Below are 22279 nucleotides of genomic sequence, written 5' to 3'. Positions count from 1 at the left end.
CGACAGTATGTTACATTTCGCGAAGATCACGATGATGCTATCGCATCATCGGGGGGTATTGCCATTGTAATTCAAGAAAGCATAGCGTGTCAACATTTACAGCTACGAGCGGCCCTTGAAGCAGTGGCGGTTCGAGTTGTTCTGCTAAAGAAACTTATCACTGTTTGCTCGCTTTACACACCCCCACATTATAAATTAAATAAACATGAATTTCAGTCCTTCATAGATGAATTGCCAGAACCTTATGTTGTTCTTGGCGATTTCAATGCGCACAGCTGTCTGTGGGGCGACTCTCGTATAGATGTGCGACGTCGTCTTGTTGAACCGTTCCTTTTTTCTTCTAGTGCGTGCCTGCTGAATAAGAAGAAACCCACATATTACTCTCTTGCAGACAGAACCTTTTCTTCTATAGATCTTAGTATAGTTTCCCCATCTATACTGCCCAAACTCGAATGGGAAGTTACGAACAATCCTTACGGGGGTGACTACTTCCCCATACTGCTAAGAACACCTAAAGAAAATGAATATCCACCACAGGCTCCTAGGTGGAAGATTCATACATCTGATTGGGAGAAATTCCGAACTCTCACTAGTATCTCATGGGATGACATGTCCTCGTTAATAATTGATGCTGCTGTGGAGTATTTTACAGCCTTCATAAAAGAGGCCGCATCTAAATGCATATCAGAAGTAAATGACTTGGCATGTCAACGGCGTGTCCCGTGGTGGAACGACTATTGTAGGATCGCTCGTAAAAAACAAAACAAGGCGTGGGGGTTGCTACGCGCCTCCCCCACTGCAGAGAATCTTATCAACTTTAAAATAGTAAAATCCCACGGCAGGTGAACCCGCCGACAGGCCAGAAGAGAGAGTTGGCAGAAGTTTTTATCGGGTATCAATTCGTATACAGATGAGGCCAAAGTCTGGAACAGGATTAATAGGATAAGAGGGCAACAAACATACTCCCTCCCTTTGGTAAACACACAAGGCAATACCCTGCAAGACCAGGCAGATTCACTTGGGGAGCACTTTGAACGTGTTTCGAGCTCAATCCATTATTCCCAATCCTTTCTCAAATATAAACAAATAGAAGAATGTAAGCCAATTATACGAAAATCCAGCCAGAATGAACCCTATAACCAGCTTTTCAGTGTTGCCGAGTTGAGCGCTGCTTCGAACACATGCAAAAGCACTGCACCGGGACCTGACAGAGTCATTTATGACATGATCAGGAACTTACATACTGACACACAAGTTACACTACTCACACTTTTCAACACTATTTGGGCTGCGGGATACCTCCCATCTACATGGAAAGAAGCGATTGTGGTTCCTGTTCTGAAGCAGGGAAAAGACCCTTCCTTGGCAGCAAGTTATCGTCCGATAGCTCTTACAAATTGTCTGTGTAAGCTTTTTGAGAAAATTAATAATCACAGACTCATACATTACCTTGAACTCAAGAATATGCTCGATCCCTATCAGTGTGGCTTCAGACAAGGGCGATCAACAACCGATCATCTTGTGTGCATTGAAGGATATATCCGCAATGCATTTGTACACAAACAGTATTTCCTTTCGATATTCCTTGACATGGAAAAAGCGTATGACACGGCATGGCGTTACGGGATCTTGAGAGACCTGTCGGAGATGGGCATCCGTGGAAATATGCTAAACATAATTGAAAGCTATTTGTCGGATCGTACCTTCCGTGTAAAAGTCAGCAATGCACTGGCACGTCCTTTAACACAGGAAACTGGTGTACCCTAGAGAGGCGTGCTCAGCTGCACTCTCTTTAATGTTAAGATGAACACACTACGTGCTTCACTGCCACTGGCCATTTTTTATTCCGTATACGTAGACGATATACAAATAGGCTTCAAATCCTGCAACCTTACAGTGTGTGAAAGACAGGTACAGCAGGGCTTAAACAAGGTGTCCAAGTGGGCAGACCAAAATGGATTTAAAATCAACCCGTACAAAAGCTCTTGTGTTCTCTTCAGAAGAAAGAGAGGCCTGGTACCTGATCCCTGTGTAGAACTGGGTTCACAACAAATTCCCTTCAACAAAGAGCACAAATTTCTAGGTGTTATTCTCGACTCCAGGCTGACTTTCATTGCACACATAAAATGTCTTAAAGAAAAATGTTTAAAAACTATGAGCTTACTTAAAGTTCTAGCCCACACTACATGGGGTAGCGACAGGAGGTGCCTGTTGAATCTTTACAGGAGCCTAGTTAGATCACGATTACATTATGGTGCTGTAGTAAATCACTCTGCTGCACCGAGTGCGCTAAAGATGTTGGACCCCGTTCATCATATGGGTATCCGCCTGGCCACTGGCACATTTAGAACAAGCCCGGTGGAAAGTCTATATGCAGAGTCGGACGAGTGGTCACTACATTTTGAGAGAATGTACATCAGCTTCACCTATTTTCTCAATGTGCGCTCCAATAAAGAACATCCGTGTTTCAAAACTGTTAACGATTTTACGTGTGAAACACTTTTTCATAATGAACCCTCTATGAGACTTCCTTTCTCACTGCGTCCAAGAGAACTTAGCACGGAAATGGATGTCCCTGTTCTCGAACATCGCGTAATGCTCCAGCTAAGCTATTACTGCCCTGGGAGTGGCAGGTGATAGACTGTGACGTATCCTTTGTATAGGTCGCAAAGCACGCACTGACCTCAAAATCGCTATGCGAATTCCGTGAACTTCAATCGAAGTACACCTGCTCCGAATTCTACACAGACGTGTCAAAATCACATGCTGGTGTATCTTATGCTGCTGTCAGTCCCTCTCTTTCTAAATCTAACTTATTGAACCCGCGAACAAGTATCTTCACTGCAGAAGCCTACGCAGTACTGTCTGCAGTAAAACATATACAGAAATTAAAACTCGGCAGAGCAATTGTATACACAGACACGCTAAGTCTCGTAAAGCACTAATTTCATTACAAAAGCTTCAAAATCCTGTTTTCATTGAACTTTACTCCCTCTTATGCAGTATTTATCTAACGCATATACATGTAGTAATACGCTGGGTACCTGGCTATAGAGGTATCGAGGGTAATGTACTGGCTGATAAAATGGCCACATCACTCGCATCACTAAACACTTTTCCTACAGCTGCTATCCCTGTCACAGATCTGAAGCCTTTCTTGCACAAGAAACTGCGACAACACTGGCAACGCATGTGGAACGCAGAAATAAACAATAAACTGCACGTTATAAAGCGACAGTTGGGTTTCTGGCCCTCCCTAGCAAAATCATGGTGAACAGATGTCCTATTCTGCAGCCTCAGAATAGGGCACACATTTGGTACACACAGTTTTCTGCTTACTGGAAATGAACCACCAACCTGTGGTCGATGTGATGAGAGGCTGACCATCCTCCACGTCCTCTTGGAGTGTTGCAAAGTCGAATCTGAAAGAAAGAAACATTTTCCTCTTGCATATCGTTATTGCATACCTCTACACCCAGCTATGTTTCTTGGTAAGGAACCATTTTTCAACACCAAAGTAGTCCTCAATTTTTTATATGAGGTTGTCCTGCATGTTATGAGCCCAATAAATTCGTAGCGCATCCTCTTTCCAGAAGATGCCGCTGTGATAGTTGTTTTACAGAGCACATGCCTCCAGGCCCTTGTGTCTCAAGGGCTCCAACGAGGCCATGGTGCTCTAGTGAATTTTAGAAACTTGTGCATTTTTTATATTGTATCATTATTTTGCAGTGCACCTTAATGCTCATAGTACACATCATTTGTCATCGCCATAATTTTATTACACATACATTTTACACACTCTACAATGACTATATTTTAGGCCCCTTTACAGCCACGTCACATTAACTTCATAAAACCCATCACTCCACTGCGAAATCACTAACACTTGCATAGCGCTCTTTGCCCATACCTGGCCCTTGCGCCAGTAAAAACCGCACATTCATTCATTCATTACATCCTCGGACAAAATTGATTGATTAAATCCAGGGCAAATTGAGTTCTATTCTAGACGTTGTTCTTGTTAGTGACCATTTCCTGAACGACCAGGCATGCACCAAAATCTTACATGGCATATCCGATCATAAGTTAGTCCTGTGCACACTGCCTCTACCTGGTTTTGTACGGCACTACGGCCCTGTAAAAGATGTTCTTGCATTCAACAAAGCAGACAACGATGCAATAATCACATATCTCACTCACGAATTTCTCGACTTTTCAGATCTTTGTTCGGATAAAAACTCATCAACAGATCATATATGGTTGCAACTCAAAGCACACGTCATGCATTGTATTGAAAATTTTGTCCCACTAGAGTGCAAACTTACAAGAAAGTGTAATCCATGGATAACCCGCAAAATAATTCATGTTAAACGTAAAATTAGTAGGCTGAGGAAAGCTAAGAGGTCTGGTTTAGCTCCTAATTTCACTGCTCAGATTTCCGCTTTATCTAAAACATTGAAAAGCAAGGTACGCATTTCCAAAGTGCACTACTATGGTACCACTCTATCTAAGTTCATGGAAACATCACCAGCAAAATTTTGGCGTTACGTAAATGGTAAACATAACGATAGAAAGGCTTCTCCTTCAACAGAAACAAAAGATAAGGCAGATCAATTCAATCGCTACTTCCAGTCGATTTTTACAGTCGATAATGGACAAGTGCAACATTCCCCGATTATTCCATCTACCAAAAATAAATTACTGGAAACCCCAGAAATAACCGCCAGTGGTATACTGTGTCTGCTATTAAACCTTGATGAAAAAGAGCTGTGGCCCAGACGGGACACCGGACGCTTTCCTCAAGCAGTATACAGAACCAATTAGTATCTACGCTTAATATTCACAAAATCTATCCAGGATTCACAGATGTCTTCTGAATGGAAAGTCGCAAAAATAATCCCAGTGCATAAATCCGGTGACAAGGTGATCCCATCAAACTACAGGCCCATTTCCTTGATGTGTACCAGCTGTAATATGCTTCAGCATATTGTCCTCAAATTGATCACAAAGTTTATCGAAGACAATACTCTGCTACACTCCAACCAACACGGATTTTGGGGAGGCCTATTGACCATAACGCAACTCGTCGAGATAACGCAACTCGTCGAGATAATGCACGACTTAGCCCAAGGCACTAACGAACGCTCCCAAATTGACACAATTTTTATGGATTTCTCAAAGGCGTTTGATCAAGTTTCCCATGAAAAGCTAGTTTTCCAGCTGGTCTGCAAACTTAGGGCTCGGCCAATGACTCGATGGATATCAAGCTATTTATTTATTTATTTATTTAAAATACTTTCAGGGCCCAAAGGCACTACAGAAAGGAGTGGGAAAGAAATGGCAAGGTGTGCAGCAAACAAACAAACAGAAGTATTACAATGTGTCTTGTAAAGTGATCTTGAACTGGTGGTCATCAGCAATGCTGGCGATTGTGGAGGGAAGGTGGTTCCATGCGACACTTGTTCTAGGAACAAAAGAGTCATTACACAATTTTGTGCGACAAGAAGGTAGCCCCACCTTTAAGCGATGATCGGTCCTTGAAGATATGTAATGAGGTGGATGAAACAAAACGTCCTTCATCTCGTTGTTGTAATAATATATTTTATGAAAAAGGCTGAGGCGAGACGACTTTCGATGCAACGAAAGGTCAGGCAAGTTTAGGGTTTTCTTCATAGATGTGACACTGGAATGACGTGAATAATTCGACAAGATGAAACGTGCGCCGCGATTCTGAATGGCTTCAAGAGTTTGAATGAGTGTAGTCTGAGTAGGATCCCATATGGCGCATGCGTACTCTAATTTAGAACGTACCAAGGTTTTGTAAAATGTTAACTTCAGGGACGATGGGGCATCAAAAAGTTTCGACGCAGATAACCAAGCATGCAATTGGCATTGTTAGTTACATATTCTACATGCGTATTCCACGATAGATTAGAAGAAATGTGAACACCAAAGTACTTATAGCTGTCAACAGATGGTAATAGAATATTATTGAGGCGGTAAGTACGCGGACAATGATTAGTGCTGTGGCGAGAAACCTGCATACTTTTACATTTAGTTGTATTAAGTGTCATGAGCCATTGACTGCACCATTCAAATACCCTATCTAGATCACGTTGCAGATTGAGATAATCGTCATGGTTAGTAATTTTCTGGTAAACCACGCAGTCATCTGCAAACAGTCGGGCAGTTGAGGAAGAAAGGCAAGTAGGAAGATCTTTAATATAAATCAAGAAGAGCAGAGGGCCCAAAACGGACCCTTGCGGGACACCAGATGTTACGGCAGAATTACGTGAAGAGAAGTCGTTAGCCGTCACATACTGACTACGGTTAGAGAGAAATTCCTTAATCCATGCAAGTACATCAGGGTCCATGTTAAGTTGATTAAGCTTGAAGATAAGTAGATTGTGTGAAACGGAGTCAAATGCTTTAGCAAAATCTAAATATATGCAATCAGTATCAAAGTCATGATCCGCGTTAATAAACAAGTCGTTAGTAAAGCAATTGCGTTATAACAATTGCGTTTCACACGAAACTGCTTTACCGAATCCATGCGGATAAATGCTGAAGAAGGAATTGGACTCAAGGAATTCAATGAGGTGCGAGTATATTATATGCTCTAGGATTTTTACTGGAATGGATGTTAATGATATGGGGCGGTAATTATTGGGGGAATGTACATCACCAGATTCATGCACTGGGACCACCTTCCCTATCTTCCAATCAGAGGGTAGTGTAGACATCTGTAATGACTGTTGAAAAAGCTTTGACAATATCAGTGCAGAATAAACTTGTGTACACTTCAGCATTTTTGATGAAATACAATCTGGACCGGCCGACGAAGACACTTTTAAGTTGACAATCAGCCTTTCGACACCAACTGCATCAATAGCAATATAATCCATTGGGAAGAAGTTGGTTTTTGGTATATGTGGTAATACTGTGGGAGTGCTCTTATGAAAATGAGTAGCAAACACATTGTTCAGAACATTGCAGCACTCGCTTTGAATTACTGGGACATCAGATTGGATTAACTGAATGTGTGTCCTTTTAGTACCCTTAATAATGCTCCAAAATTTATGGGGATTAGAATGAAGTAGCAAAGGAAGAGTTTTATCAAAGAATTCCTTCTTGGCTTTTGAGAGCGCAGTACAGAATTCTCTGTTAAATTTTTGATAGCAAGACCAGTGGTCTATTCTGGCTGTGAATTTTGTGCGTTGAAATATCCACTTCTTTTTGTTGCGCATGCGCTTTAACATGTTATTGAACCATGGTGAGTGAGTACATGATGAAACTTTCCTTTTAGGTACAAAACGATCACTAAGAGACAAGAGTTTGTTTTTATAAAGCAACCAGTTGTCCTCAACCGACCGCTGCTCAAAACCGGCGAACAACCGATCAGCAAAGACCTGAAATTCCCCATTCATTCCAGTTACGTCTGCTTTGCCGTAGTCTTGGATGACCCTAGTTTTTTTTCTTCTTAGAAATCTTTGCCCGTAGAGTGAAGTGAATTATCGAGTGATCGCTAATTCCCTGTGAATGAGTTAAGCCGGTAGCTAGGTCGGGTGTAGTGGTAAGTATTAAGTCTAGAATATTAGCGGAAGTGGAAGTTATGCAAGTGGGAAAGTGAACGAGCTGAGTTAAGTTGAAGTCGTGACAAAAAGTTAAAAATTCTTCGCTTTCAGCTGAGTTGTGTTTTAAGGAAACCAAGTCTCGTTCCCATCTGATGTCAGAAAAATTGAAGTCGCCAAGTAAGAAGAGGGGCGATTTTGGGTATCTGACGAACAGCTGATTGACAACATCGTGCAGTTCATTACAGAACGATAATGATGCAGTTGGTGGCCGATAACAGACACAAAAAATTATTTCGCGAGAATCAATGAGCACGCGCGCACACACAAGCTCAAGCGAGGATACGATTGGAATAACATGGGAAGCAAGACTGTCGGTAACCGCCAGCAGAACACCACCACCAGACCGGTAATCACGATCACATCGGTAAAATTTGTAGCACTTTTCACAGTCCAAAATTTCTTCATCTTTAAGTTTTGCAGAAAGCCAAGTGTCCGTTAGACCAACAATATCAGCAGAGCAGGATACAATAGCGGAAGACAATTCTAGGCGTTTATTCAGAATACTCCGTATATTGCAAAGAAAAATAGAGGCGCCTCTTGCGCAGGATCTGGGCGGGCATAGCTATGATGCACTGGAAGTGCCAGCACGTGCAGTTACAGTACCAGCGCTATCTTGCGTATCCACTGATCGTGCTGAAGCAATTTCGCGTACGCCGTCACTTACTGAGCAGTACACGTACGTTTTTTTGTCCATGATCAGTTTATCCATGCGAAGAGAGTACGTCTTCCCGGCTACCTTTGCAAATTCTGTTAGTTTCCTCCTTGAGTTTCGCGTAGCTCTGCAATAATCTTCGCTAGCTGATACACCAGTCCCCTTGAGCTTATATTTCTGCGCCCAGACTGCATCCCTGACTTTAGACGACGAAAACTTGATGATAATTGGCCGAGTCTTTTTATCTGTGTAGGATCCTGATCTGTGTGCTCCGGAAACTTCCGAGTCAGAAATTTGTATTTTAAGGTGACGAGACAAAACGTCTTGAACAAGGCCTTCTGACTGAGCCCATGTCTCAGTCGGGCAGTCCGGTATTCCAAAGAACAATAGGTTATCTCGTCTCGACCTGTCTTCAAGATCGTCCAGTCGAGAATTGAGTGCCTGGCCTTCCATTCTGACAGCTTTGATGATTAGACGTGATGCGTCATCAAGAGCTGCAGAACCGTCGAATGATTCGACAAAGGATTCAACCGCGCATAATCTTACTGAAAGGTTAGCGATGGTCTGTACTAAGACCTCCTGCTTTGTCTTTAAGTCGTCGAGAGCTGCCTTGAGCTCAACGTGACGGTGGTCAACGTTTTCAGAAAGTTTAGTGATAGCATCAAGTATTTCTTTGTTAGTAGGACCAGCGTTGAGTTCAACGTCACCGCAACACATTAAGAGCTTCGTAACAAATACACATTCACACAAGCACTGAAAGAGCACACTTGGGCACTGTAGGAGCAGCAGACAGACGTTGCTAGTCCGCTTACAATAGAGAGAGGGGGGTTTACTAACCTGCACAAAAAGCAAGATCGGGATTTTGAGCGACTGCATGGCTGCTGCTCCACCGTGCCCACTGAAGGGGCATAGGATTTCCAGTGCTCTTATATCCTCCTGCGTCGCTGCAGTCGCCAGCAGTGTTGTCCACCCGCTGACCATGGAAGGGATGTGCCCGGTAAAGTAGAACTGATGACATGAGGACGCATTATTGAAGATCGGGACCGTCAGCAACGCTGGTGATGGACAGCCGGTGATCGCTGGACCCGAAGGTTGTAGCCACGTGCCAGACCGAGCGATAAACTGCACAAAAAGCAAAATCGGGATTTTGAGCGACTGCATGGCTGCCGCTCCACCGTGCCCACTGAAGGGGCGTAGGATTTCCAGTGCTCTTATGTCCTCCTGCGTCGCTGCAGTCGCCAGCAGTGTTGTCCACCCGCTGACCATGGAAGGGATGTGCCCGGTAAAGTAGAACTGATGACATGAGGACGCAATATTGAAGATCGGGACCGTCAGCAACGCTGGTGATGGACAGCCGGTGATCGCTGGACCCGAAGGTTGTAGCCACGTGCCAGACCGAGCGATAAACTGCACAAAAAGCAAGATTGGGATTTTGAGCAACTGCATGGCTGCTGCTCCACCGTGCCCACTCTATTTGTCCGGCCATCAACAATTTGTGCAATGCAATGAGCACGTTTCTGACACATTAAATGTCGCATCTGGTGTGCCCCAGGAATCCGTCTTGGCACCGATATTATTTTTGTTGTTTATAAATGACTTGGCAGTGAACATGAACTCAAATATTAGGCTATTCGCAGACGACTGCGTACTGTATAACGAGGTCAAAAGCCACAGTGAGCAAATTGAGCTGAACATTGCCCTGAATGAAGTAATAAGTTGGTGCTCTAAAAGGCAAATGGTGGTTAATTCAGACAAAACAGTTGTGATGTCATTAACAAAAGAGCAAACAAGCTTAGCCTTTCTAATGGTTTTAGTAATGTCATGTTCCAAAACGTAAGCCAGCGCAAATATCTTGGTGTAATAATAACTTCTGATCTCAGTTGGGCAGTTCACACGGAAGCTATAACCGCAAAAGCAATGCAAAAATTGTTTTTTCTTAAGTGGACGCTGTGGCACGCTGACCGTGACACTAAGCTTTTAGCGTACACCACACTTGTCCGACCGATTCTAGAATACGCCAATATAATCTGGTTCCCCTTCACAAGTAGCAGTATCAACGTGCTTGATAACGTGCAGCGCAAAGCGATGAGATTTATTTTTAACCGCTATTGATGCCTTGATTCCCTGACAGAATTGCTGCGCCATGCAGGTTTGCCCTGACTCCAAAGTCGAGCTAAAATTCACCGCCTGAAATTCTTATATATGCTACTGCACAACTATTTTAAGATCGACCACACAAGATACGTCGAAACTAAACAAGGCACCTACGTCATACACATGATCTCACACTCCAAGAATATGCGTGCAACAACAATACATTCTATTATTATTTTCTCCCTAGATTCATTCGAAAATGGAATACTCTTGACCGACTTGTAGTCGAACAGCAAAGAATTGATGATTTCCTTGAGATGTTACATAACTCACTTCATACGTATTCATCAACCTGATGTCATTTATTTGTATTCTACATATGATTATTAGTTTTTTTCTATTGGCATGCTTGTCAATACTCGTATTCATACTTGCTGTTGTACATATGTTTTTTCTTCTTATATGTACTGGTTTAGCGATCTACCCATGACAATTACTGTTTCTTTCTGTACCCCACTCCTGTAATAACCCTGTCAAAGGGCTGACAGTATCTTAAAATAAATAAAAAATAAGTAGAAAAAGTCCTTGAACTAAGTGTACGAGAACGCTTGATCAGACTGCTCGTAACTTTGACAAAGTGTTCAGTGATTCTGTGAAGCGACGTCGTAGTGAACCTATTCACTTTGACATCAATATGCGCTGCTAAGCATGAGGTCGCGGGATAAAATCCCAGCCGTGGCGGTCACATTTTGATGGAGGCGAAATGCAAAAACGACCATGTCCCATGCATTTGAGACACGTTAAACCACTACGGGTGGTTAAAAAATACGGCATGCCTCATAATAAAATCTTGGTTTTGGTATGTAAAAACCACAGAATTCAATTCAAAAATTTATATTGACATCACATACAAAGCAGCACTAAAGTTCCAGCACAGGCCTGTTCCATGCAATACGAAATACTTTTCAGGGAGAGCTCGACTGACTTTACTGAGCAACTGGTCTTCATCTTCAGTGACAGCTCGAATCATTGTACATTAGAAGAATGGTACTCTTCATTTATGTCGGAACTTCTGGTGCAGTCTGAATCCTGCGCTGAAGTCAAATGTATACACCTTGCCAGCATCTTCTGAGCTACTTACGGTTGTAAGAAGAGGGAAGATCTCCAAAATGGACCTTCAACAAGCATATTGAAAACTCCAAGTGGAGGACATCTCAGCAGAATGACCCGCCGTGGTTGCTCAGTGGCTGTGGTGTTAGGCTGCTGAGCACGAGGTCGCGGGATCGAATCCCGGCCACGACGGCCGCATTTCGAGGGGGCGAAATGCGAAAATACCCGTGTACTTAGATTTAGGTGCCCGTTAAAAAACCACAGCTGGTGGAAATTTATGGAGTCCTCCACTGCGGTGTGCCTCATAATCAGAAAGTGGTTTTGGCATGTAAAACCCCATAATTTAATTTTTTTTCAGCAGAACTACATACCGTTGCCGCTATCAAAAAACTGTGCCGCATCAAGTGAATGCCATTTAGAACTTGGGTAACGCCACTGCCATTTCACCAATTCATGGATATACTTTTTAGTGGCATTGAAGGCACAGCAGCTTACTTAGATGACATAATGGGGACCGGAACTTCGGAACAAGAACAACGCAAGATACTGGAATAAGTGCAATGGTGGCTGAGAGACACTGGTCTCCAGATAGTGAAAGCTAAGTGCAAATTTGCAGTCTTGGAGATGAAATCCCTTGACTACAATGTCGATGGAGGCTCTGCAAGTCCTACAAAGGAGAAGCCTCAGGCCATCATAAAAGCAGCAGAACTATGCAACAAAAAGGGATTACGGGGGTTCTTGGCATGCTAAGTTTCTACTGCCAGTTCCTGCAAGACTGCGCTATGATTGCCGATAGTTTACATTGCTTACTCGATAAGGACGCAATATGGCATTGTGGTGAGGAAGAATGAACAGTACCCGCCGTGGTTGCTCAGTGGCTATGGTGTTAGGCTGCTGAGCACGAGGTCGCGGGATCGAATCCCGGCCACGGCGGCCGCATTTCGATGGGGGCGAAATGCGAAAATACCCGTGTACTTAGATTTAGGTGCACGTTAAAGAACCCCAGGTGGTCAAAATTTCCGGAGTCCCCCACTACGGCGTGCCTCATAATCAGAAAGTGGTTTTGGCACGTAAAACCCCATATATTAAAAAAAAAAAGAATGAACAGTGTTGAATAAACTTAAAGGGGCCCTTGAACACTTTTCAAGCCACTGTCTTTCTGTTGCAAATTGCATAGACTGACGGTTGGAGATTTTAGCACAGCTCAAAGCACTGATATTAAAATATTCAGTATTTTAATCATGCAAACAAATCACTACATCACTGCTGACCGCATCATCACCCGAAGCATCATTGACGTCGCCACTCATTTTTCCTTGATTAGTTAAAGAAAAATTTCGATATGACGACTGCACTACAGCAAAACATGATAAATTCTTTTTATTTTTTTGCTGTACTTAACACATACAGGCACAGTAATAAAAAAATCGCTACAACCACAAAATACAATAGGGATACTGGCTTTTCTTTTGCCTCTGGTATTGCTTCATACCTCTGACCTTTGAGCCCTAAAGCTTCTATTGTCACTTGTGTGTTCCCTCGCTGCCTTCTTATGGCTCATGTTGTGCAGGTTTCTCACCTCTGTGCATTGTTGCCACTACCTTTTTGTTGTTCACGGTGCTGTGCTGAAGTGTAGCTGAACTACAGTGAACTAGAGTAGCTGAACTGAAGAAAGAAGACACTGCACAGTCCAAGGTTGCTCGACCAGTAGTGGCAAACATGAAATGTGCTTGGATGTACGTAGGTACTTTTTTTATCATGGTAACAGCGTCAGCACCTCACCGGAGTTTGTGTACATGGAACATGTAATCAACAATGGAGTGCAAACTTCCACTAGGTAGGCACTTCAGGCAGTGAGGGGTTTGTGTCAGTGGGTGAGAGAAATGGAGACAGAAGACGGTGCAAAATTGGACTTGAGTGTATGCATTTTTTTCTTGTATTTCGAAATTTCTTGGCTGCATAACTTTGCACTGCATACACTTATCGCTGCTATTCTTGTTGAATTTCTCTCTCCAAACGTCAGTCAGCACGACCCGCAACCAAAAAATGGTTGCTTTGAAAGTGTTCGAGGGCCCCTTTAAGGACTTGCTAAGCACAGCTCCTCTGCTACCATGATATAATGAGACAACTGCTTGTTCTTTCGTGTGGTGCATCACGTGATGGTGCGGCCTCAGCCCAATGGTGACAACGGCGAGGAAGCTCCAATCGCTTATGTTTCTCAGACACCAGGGACGAGTTATTGAAGCTATGCACAAATGGATAAAGAAAGCCTCGCTATCGTATTTGCGATGAAACTCTGAAAAATACTTGGGCAGTTGAAACCTGATCACAAACCTCTGTCTTGGGTTATGGATGCTTAGACGCCGATTATACTTTTACTACGCATGAGATAGGGCACCATGCCTGGCTGTTATCAGTACGATTTGCGATACAATGTACTTACACATTGTGCTGCTAGTAATAACATGAGGACACTGAAGAATTTTTGAAGAAGCCAGGGGAAATTTCAATAATAGCTTTAAACAGTGCGACAGAGGACACAGGAAAAGAACCACAGGACACAGCACCCTGTCCTATAGTTTTTTTGCTGTGTCCAGTGTTGCACTGTTTGAATCTGTTGTTTACAAGACGTATCAACTATCCCAAGTGAACACGCTGAAATGTCAACATTTGGGACAGTGCGCAGCTTTGCACAGTGCTGCGAAGCAATATTCAGTAGGTTAAACATGCGTGCATAAATTGATATGTTGTACTATGCAAATCAAATAAATGTCGCTTGCCTTTTGCTTTAAATGATGTATCATTTATCGTTTTGTGCTGTTAGCATTTCAGTGCACCAGAAAAGGTCATCTTTAGTTCATTTGACAGGGTCACACTTACAATTGCAACTGTGGAATTTTTACAAAGCATTCGCGAACTGTCAATCATTGAACCGACTGTGTGCAGGCACCGAAGGCAGAGGAGGCGAAGGACCACTCGGTGCTGCAGCGGCCCATCGTGCTAGGTGTGCAGGGTGTGCGGCAGATAATGCAGTGCATGAGCAGTGGCAGCCGCGAGGTCAAGGATGTGCTACTCAACGAGTGCAGCGTGCTCTTCGAGTGCAAAGTGTGCCGCAGCCTGTTCCGCAGCCTGGCCAACCTGTTGGCCCATAAGCGTGTCTACTGCACGCAACACTTGTGTGAGGCAATGCCACTATGTGCGCTCTCGGCGCCATCGGAGGAGCCGCCACAGCCGAGCACCACTGCCGAGTTGCAGCTGACGCCCATTGTGGGCACCGCGAGCGCTGTGTACCAGCGGGTGCACCATGAGGGCAAGCAGCCGCAGCAGCCGCAGGACAAGGGACCGTCCTCGAGCCAGGCGACCTCATCTCGGACAAGCTATCTGTCGGCGCGCAGTGACTGCGACCTGTCCCGGCTGATGTGCCTCAACTGCGACACGACGTACACATCTGTCAAGACACTCTACTTGCACATGGTGTCACTGCACTCGACTACGCGCCGCTACTACCCGTGTCCCTTGTGCCGTGCCAGCTTTGTGCAGATGTGGGGAGTCACACGCCACCTTGTAAGTGTGCATGGTCAGACCAAGGAACAGATTGTTCAGCTGCGTGACAGCATCCGCGGTGGTGTCCAGCTGCGCAAGAGCCGACTGCAGCATATGGTCGACTGCCTGCTGCGTAACAACGGCACTGCCACGGTCTGCAGCCGGTGCGGACGGCCAGCCACGGCCTGCCCTTGCCACCACCACAGGGCGGACCGACCAGCCAAGGCCCGCCGCAAGGGCGTGCCGCGGCGTAGGCTGCCACTCGTGTCGAACGCAGACAGGACTAGTGGTGCTGCCACCGTTGACAGGACAGTGCAGCAGCAACAGCGCAGTGCCAACAAGCGCATCTCACCGGCCATGGAACGCAAGATCCTGGCCATCATTGACTACGACCGGCTAGCATGCCTGCGGTGCGAGCGGCTCTTCTCCAGCTTCTCGAGCCTTCGCCGGCATGCTGCCGTGCACTTGGGCTACAGCCGGTACCAGTGCACTCGCTGCAGCTACCAGTCGTACAACCGTGCCGACTGCCGCAGCCATGTGCAGCGCGTGCACGCGGACGCAGCGCATGATGCCGAGCGCATGATTGTGCACGTGCCGGGCGAAGAGGAGGGCGGCCACCCAATGGCTACGCGCTTCCCGCGCCTCGACTCGCTCTCTACACTGGTCACTCGCTCGGGCGCCTACCCCAAGAGGCCACCGCCTCTTGGGCCTCAAAAGTAGCACGCTCGGTTGCTTCGCCTCACGATGGAGTAGATTGTGAAACATTTGCAAGAGCACTTTGGTAGACCACAGAGCTCTGCAATGAGCAGTTACTTTGCTTCTGTTGTATTCATGGCATAAATATCTGTGGTGAAGAAACTACACTACACACTTTGCGCAATTTATGTTTTGTATGGGGCATCGTGCAAAACAGTTGTCAGAGGCTCTCTTGGAGCATGCCTTTGGTGCACAGTGTTGGCAAGAACTGCACGTGTTTTTGTTCGCAATGCAGTTGCAGGAAGCTTTAGCTGTTCTGTATTGTGCCCTCTGAATTCGTTACAGCTGTGCCAACATTATGTTGGTGTGATTAGCTCCTTGACAAACAGGAAGGCTGGTTAGAAGCTAGTGTCATCGTACAGCTAGCAACTTGAGTGTCACATGCTTGATCTGTCTTGTAATGTTGAATGTGGAGATACATTGCAGAGTGAGCGCCACCTTTATCCACTTTTGGAATTCTGCTTCCTCACATCCGCTGGCGAAGCAACCAGAGCGTGCAAACAGATAGCGTTTTGGAGACCACGGTCCCGGTGATCACAGTCATGTGCGATATTGCGAGGCCGCGTTGCACTTGGCTCGGCCAAGGACTATATTAACAAAGTGGCTGCTTGGGCTGAGGCATCTTTAAGGCTGTTCAGCGCATTGGTAACAACATGGACTAAAAAGAAGATTTAGACCAGCACGTGTCCATGTTTCCTTTTTGGTCTCCGTTATTGCTGTTGTGCTTTATACCCTCGAAGACGATATGAACGCACAGGCACAATGCGTGGCTGTGTGCTAGTATGGGGTTATGGCCTTGCACGTGCAAAGACAGGACATTCACGAAAGGCGCAGCTCAGGTGCGAGCCCCCCCCCCCCCCTTCCCATGTACACAAAATAAAAGAAGTGTGAATTGGTGGATGTCAAGCTGCCATGGGTATTACTCTACAGAGTAATAAAATCGGGCCGCTCAGTTAACCCCCTTCTTGTTCTACGGAGTGGTGTGTCATTGCACGGTGAAGATGAGAGTGTGACACTACCACTAGTCGCGTACAAGTTGGTGACGTCAGCAAGCAAGGTTCTGACCAGGGAAGTCGGCTATTGTGGCTTTGGACACTTATGGCCAGATCTGCTGTCAAAATAGCTAATGGCAACATTTAATTGCACCTTCTATTTTGTAGCAAGGAGAGCAAAGGCAAAAAGCAGCGTCATCATCAAACCAGAATGCGATAAAACATGAGCTGACCTGACTCGAGAACACTCTGCGGAGTGTATTGGATGGTAACTCCCGTGCTTAGAGATGACAATTACCCTGAGAATAATATAGTGCGGTGTAGATTTATTGGTGGTAGACAAGTGTGAGCATATTCTGTATCACGGAAAGACTGATCAAAAAGTAAAAGTAGCTAGTGAAGCTCGTCCTTTAACGCACATGAATGGTAAAGACCAACTGCAAAGAAATTTCTCCTTGGCTATATTGGCTATGAGTAGTATGTACTATTAAAGCAAATGTGGTAAACTTGTTGGGCTTCTAATATTCTTATAAACAGCTTTTAAATAGCAGAATGCTGCTGGGCAAGTTAGCACTTTTTAATGAAAGCCTGAGGAGCGCAAGCATGTTACGGCAATGTCCAGCGAAGAAAAATAGAAGACAGGTGGAGTGCCACTACCAGCAAGCTGCTCTTAAAGAAGTACTGACACGAAATTCTTTGGGCTGTTTTTTGCACTCAGCTCCTGATCCAGTAATCATGCTAAAGAAACTTGCTTGCTCAGTGCCGACAATTATACGCTCGTATCTCACGACCAGTTGTGGTTTCGATTTCTAGAAACCCTTCGTGCTCCGTGACATGAGCGGTGTGCTTGTGAACAGCAATGATCACGTGAGTGCACAGGCCTGTGATGCACTCTAGTGTACCGTGTAGCACGCCAGCTGTGTTCCTACTTCGTGTGCTAGTTTGGCATGAAACTTGTGCATTGCTACATCATCGTAATGCTTCATTGGACAGAAGTCCACTACACAATGTGATACCAGCATTAGATAGCTTTAGCCACGTTTTATCGTGTCCGCATATTTCACACTGTTGTGGTAACTGTAGAGGTGTACGGCAGGAACAACGCTGGTAGTGACACAGTGTCTAACTAGAGAGCACGCAAAAACTAATACTGCAACTTTACTGCAACTTGCATATTCTACTTATCTGCTATGTGAAGTGTTGGCAGCGTAGTTTCCTACAATTACTAGATGGGAACTCTGCCACTGCGATCGTTCAGCCACCATGGCAATGATGGGTAGTAGATGGGTTTGTTTGACCTTCATGCCTAGGGCTTCAGATGTTCTTGTGGCTTCATTTATTAAGCTTTATCTGGAACTAAGATTGAAAGTATTTTATACTCTGTTTTAATGCAGGGGGTAATAAGACAAGCTTTCTAATCACTGTTAATTATAGTGGTTCTGCTTGTCAATGCATCCGTGGCCTAATGGTTTCAATATCAGGCTTCTGTGTTAGAGGCCCTCTGCTTGAATCCTACCGTCGGACAATTTTAATAATGGTAATTTAATTATTTATCACACAGTACTTTCTTAAATATTATCACTTTACAGTCTCGAAGCCATTTGAAGGCTGAAGGAAGAAGTTAGGCAAATCCTTGTACTACGCATCATTCCCATCATAGAGGAAGGAAACAAGTTGCGCACAAACTCCTCCAGGAGCTAAGTACTATACGCAAGCGTGCTACTTGCTGCCGGGTTTCATTATCGAAGTTTTCAGCCCTTATTGGTCGTTATCAACCTTACTGGACTAGATTCGAACCTTATTAACCCTTCATCATCATCATCAGCCTGGCTATGCCCACTGCAGGGCAAAGGCCTCTCCCATACTTCTCCAACTACCCTGGTAATGTGCTAATTGTGGCCATGTTGTCCCTGTGAACTTCTTAATCTCGTTTGTCCACCTAACTTTCTGCCGCCCCCTGCTACGCTTCCCTTCTCTTGGAATCCAGTCCGTAACGCTTAAAGACCACAGGTTATCTTCCCTCCACATTACATGTCCTGCCCATGCCCATTTCTTTTTCTTGATCTCAACTAAGACGTCATTAACACACATTTGTTCCCTCACCCAATCTGCTCTTTTCTTATCCCTTAATGTTACACCTATCGTTCTTCTTTCCGTAGCTTGTTGCGTCGTCCTCAATTTAAGTAGAACCCTTTTCCTAAGCGTCCAGGTTTCTGCCCCGTATATGAGAACTGGTAAGACACAGCTGTTATACACTTTTCTCTTGGCGGATAATGGCAACCTGCTGTTCATGATCTGAGAATGCCTGCCAAACGCACCCCAGCCCATTCTTATTCTTCGGATTATTTCAGTCTTGTGATCCAGATCCGCGGTCACTACCTGCCCTAAGTAGATGTATTCCCTTACCACTTTCAGTACCTCACTAGCTATCGTACACTGCTGTTCTCTTCTGAGACTGCTAAACATTACTTTAAGTTTTCTGCAGATTAACTTTTAGACCCATCCTTCTGCTTTGCCTGTCCAGGTCAGTGAGCATGTATTGCAATTCGTCCCCTGAGTTACTAAGCAAGGCAATATCATCAGGGAATCGCAAGTTACTAAGATATTCTCCATTAACTCCTATCCCCAATTCTTCTCAATCCAGGTCTCTGAATACCTCTTGTAAAGGCGCTGTGAACAGCATTAGAGAGATCGTATCTCCCTGCCTGACGCCTTTCTTTATTGGGATTTTGTTACTTTCTTTGATGCAGTCTTAACTTTCTTCAACTGAGTGGCGATGGGTCCACTCATGATGGAGTAATCGGCTCCTGTGTCCACTAAGGCAGTGACTGTGCGGCCGTCAAGAAGCACGTCGAGATCGGTTGTTCTTTGTCTTGCGTTGCCGTTAGGTCTTAGTGCCGGATTACGGCTGCGTTGTGTTGAACTGAAGCTGGAACGTCGTGTCGTCTTTCGTCGGTGTATTCTTGACTTTATGGCTTCGTCGAGATGGCGGCGTCTCGTTGATATATCGTCGAGATCGTCTCTTCAGCACCTTCGTCGGTGGCGGAGGATCTTCGTCAGTTCGACGAACAGCAACCGCACCACCATCAGTTGCTGCTTTTACTTTTCCGGATATGGACTCGTGGATTGGGCCCAGGTTGGGTCAATGTATGGACGGCGCTTCGGCGACAGGTAATGGCCTGGTTAGGGAGAACGGGGCGGTCGTCGAGGGCTCCACTGAGTGGCGGCGAGGTAGTCGGCGATATCGCCAGGTCGTTTGCCAAGCTGTGGTCGCGGCGCATTAACGGCGAACCCTCGCAGTCCCATCTCCCGGCATGGGCCCCGCAGGGGCGTCTGCGTGAGCAGGCGTTTGGTGTTGCGACACCACGGACCCGAGCAAATGAGGGTTGGACCCTCCCGCGTGTAGCCGTGCGCGGCGTAGCCGTGTCTGGGGAAAAGGGGATCCTGGAGGTTGAGCCGATGCCGGGTGTTTGGACCTTAAGGCCCCCCGGCGGAGGCAACACACCCCTTTGGCCTCTGCTTCACATAGACGGCATTCCCGGACTGACCCACCCGGGGGGAATCGGCAGTCGCCTTTTCCTGTCCTCCTCTCCAATCTTCGTCTTTCTCTCTCGCCTTTTTCATCTTTCCTGTCTTCTCTTCACTTCTGCTAACTTCCTAGTCTCCCGGCGGCAAGGGTTTTGTGTAGCTAGCCAGCCTTGGTTATGCTGTATTTGGTTATAGCAGCGATGTACGGCTGGCGTTGGCAGGGTTTCTCTAGCAGGAACTTCGGTCACGTCCCCCTGTTGGGCTCCATGGTGGTTGGTCGGCATCGCGGCCGAAAACCCAACTGTATCTATGGAAAACGCGTTTCCTAAACTCCCTGATCGCCCTCAGAAACGAGGGCGCACCGAAGAAGTCTTTCAGTTTTTCGGACGGCAAGTCCACAATTTTCCTCGTTTTCACGTAATCCGCTCAGAAAAACCAGCTAAACAAGTGCGAACAATCTCGCCGTTCCTTGTATCGAAGACTCTTACCGAAGTGTTTGGTCCAGGATCCGTGGGAAGGATGGGCTGCCTCCCATCCTTCCCACGTTGGCTGTTTTATACTTTCTAAGAGACTATTAGCCTGGCAGGCCCATACCATATGATACAAATCAGCTTTCTGCCCGCAGAATTTACACTCGGCCGAAAAAGATTGCTTCGAGGATGGCAAGCGGTGACCTCCTCTTGGAGCTCCGCGATCAGAAGCAATTTGAGAAACTCCCTAAACTAGTATCATTTGGAGAGACCCGAGTAGTAGTAACCCCACATCGCACGATGAATACCTCCCGCGGCGTTGTCTCGGACGATGATTTGCTGGAGCTCACTGAGGCTGAGCTCTTGGAGGGCTTCAGTGAACAGAATGTTATGTCAAAAGAATTAAGATGAGGCTAGATGGAAAAGAAATCCAAACAAAACACCTGATACTCACTTTCGGCTCAAGTGTCCTCCCCGAGTCCATAGGATAGGATAGGAATAAACTTTATTTGTCCAACGGTTGTTGATGTTGGTGCCCGGGGCTAGGCTGCCAGGGGTCCATCAACCGAAGAAAATCTTTCGAGATCCCCGGCAACGGCCCTGGCCCGCTGGACGGCCCACTCCTGGTCTCCGCGTGCCTCGCTGAGGAGGGCGGCTTGCCATCTCTCAGCGAGGCGCCCCGCTTCAGAGGGTTCTGCTCCCGAGTCCATCGAGCTGGCCGGTTATATCAAACTTCGAGTTAGGCCATACGTGCCCAATCCTCTCAGATGCTTTAAGTGCCAAAGGTTTGGCCACAGTTCACAGAACTGTCGAGGCCGGCTGACATGCGCCAAGTGCAGTGACAATGAACATTCCTCCGAAACGTGCCAGAAAACTCCACATTGTGTCAACTGTGATGGCGAGCATGCCGCATACTCGCGGTCCTGCCCGTCCTGGAAAAGATGATGATGATGAAAACGTTTTATTTAAAGAAAAAAAGGGAGAGGGGGGTTAGGAGAAGGGTGGTCGGATTCCTATTCCGGAATTCCGTTGGCTAAGGCCGCCGCCCTAGCTCTTTCCACGAGGGCTCGCTGGTCCTTTAGGGTTGAGCTGGACAGGGCTGCCTCCCATCCTTCCCACGTTGGCTGTTTTATACTTTCTAAGAGACTATTAGCCTGGCAGGCCCATACCATATGATACAAATCTGCTTTCTGCCCGCAGAATTTACACTCGGCCGAAAAAGATTGTGGCTCAATAGCATGTAGCTTCACTGGGTTATCAAATGACAGGGTTTGTAACCTTCGTAAATGGCATTCTTCTGATTTGTCTAATCCCTTAACTAAGCCCGGGTATTTTCGTCGCGATAAGCGCAAGTGTTGTAATACGTCTGCATAAGTTATTAATGGCACTGGGCAGTCCGAGTCTTCGGGGAGGGAGGAGGAGGGACCCCGGGGGAGAAAAGCTCGGGCGGCAGCGTGTGCACGCTCGTTTCCTTCTACACCCTCGTGACCTGGCACCCAG

The 22279-nt window shown here is 45.8% G+C and overlaps 1 protein-coding gene across 15 annotated transcripts in view; it reads left to right on the top strand.

Moving 5' to 3' along the window:
- LOC139057682 (zinc finger protein 800-like) overlaps positions 1 to 16469 on the top strand; it is a 129512-nt gene extending 113043 nt beyond the window's left edge. For all 15 annotated transcript variants that reach the window (XM_070536398.1, XM_070536391.1, XM_070536386.1 and 12 more), the window contains one exon: positions 14437 to 16469. In XM_070536398.1, the coding sequence (XP_070392499.1) occupies positions 14518 to 15753 (1236 nt within the window). In that variant the 5' untranslated portion in view covers positions 14437 to 14517 and the 3' untranslated portion in view covers positions 15754 to 16469. The remainder of the gene's footprint in view (positions 1 to 14436) is intronic.
- Positions 16470 to 22279: the final 5810 nt, after the last annotated feature.

Source organism: Dermacentor albipictus, chromosome 3, assembly GCF_038994185.2.
Source record: "Dermacentor albipictus isolate Rhodes 1998 colony chromosome 3, USDA_Dalb.pri_finalv2, whole genome shotgun sequence".
In the NCBI taxonomy this organism is placed as follows: Eukaryota; Metazoa; Arthropoda; class Arachnida; order Ixodida; family Ixodidae; genus Dermacentor; species Dermacentor albipictus.
The sequence above is the reverse complement of the archived record's forward strand: the minus strand, read 5'-3'. Positions and strand labels throughout refer to the sequence as shown.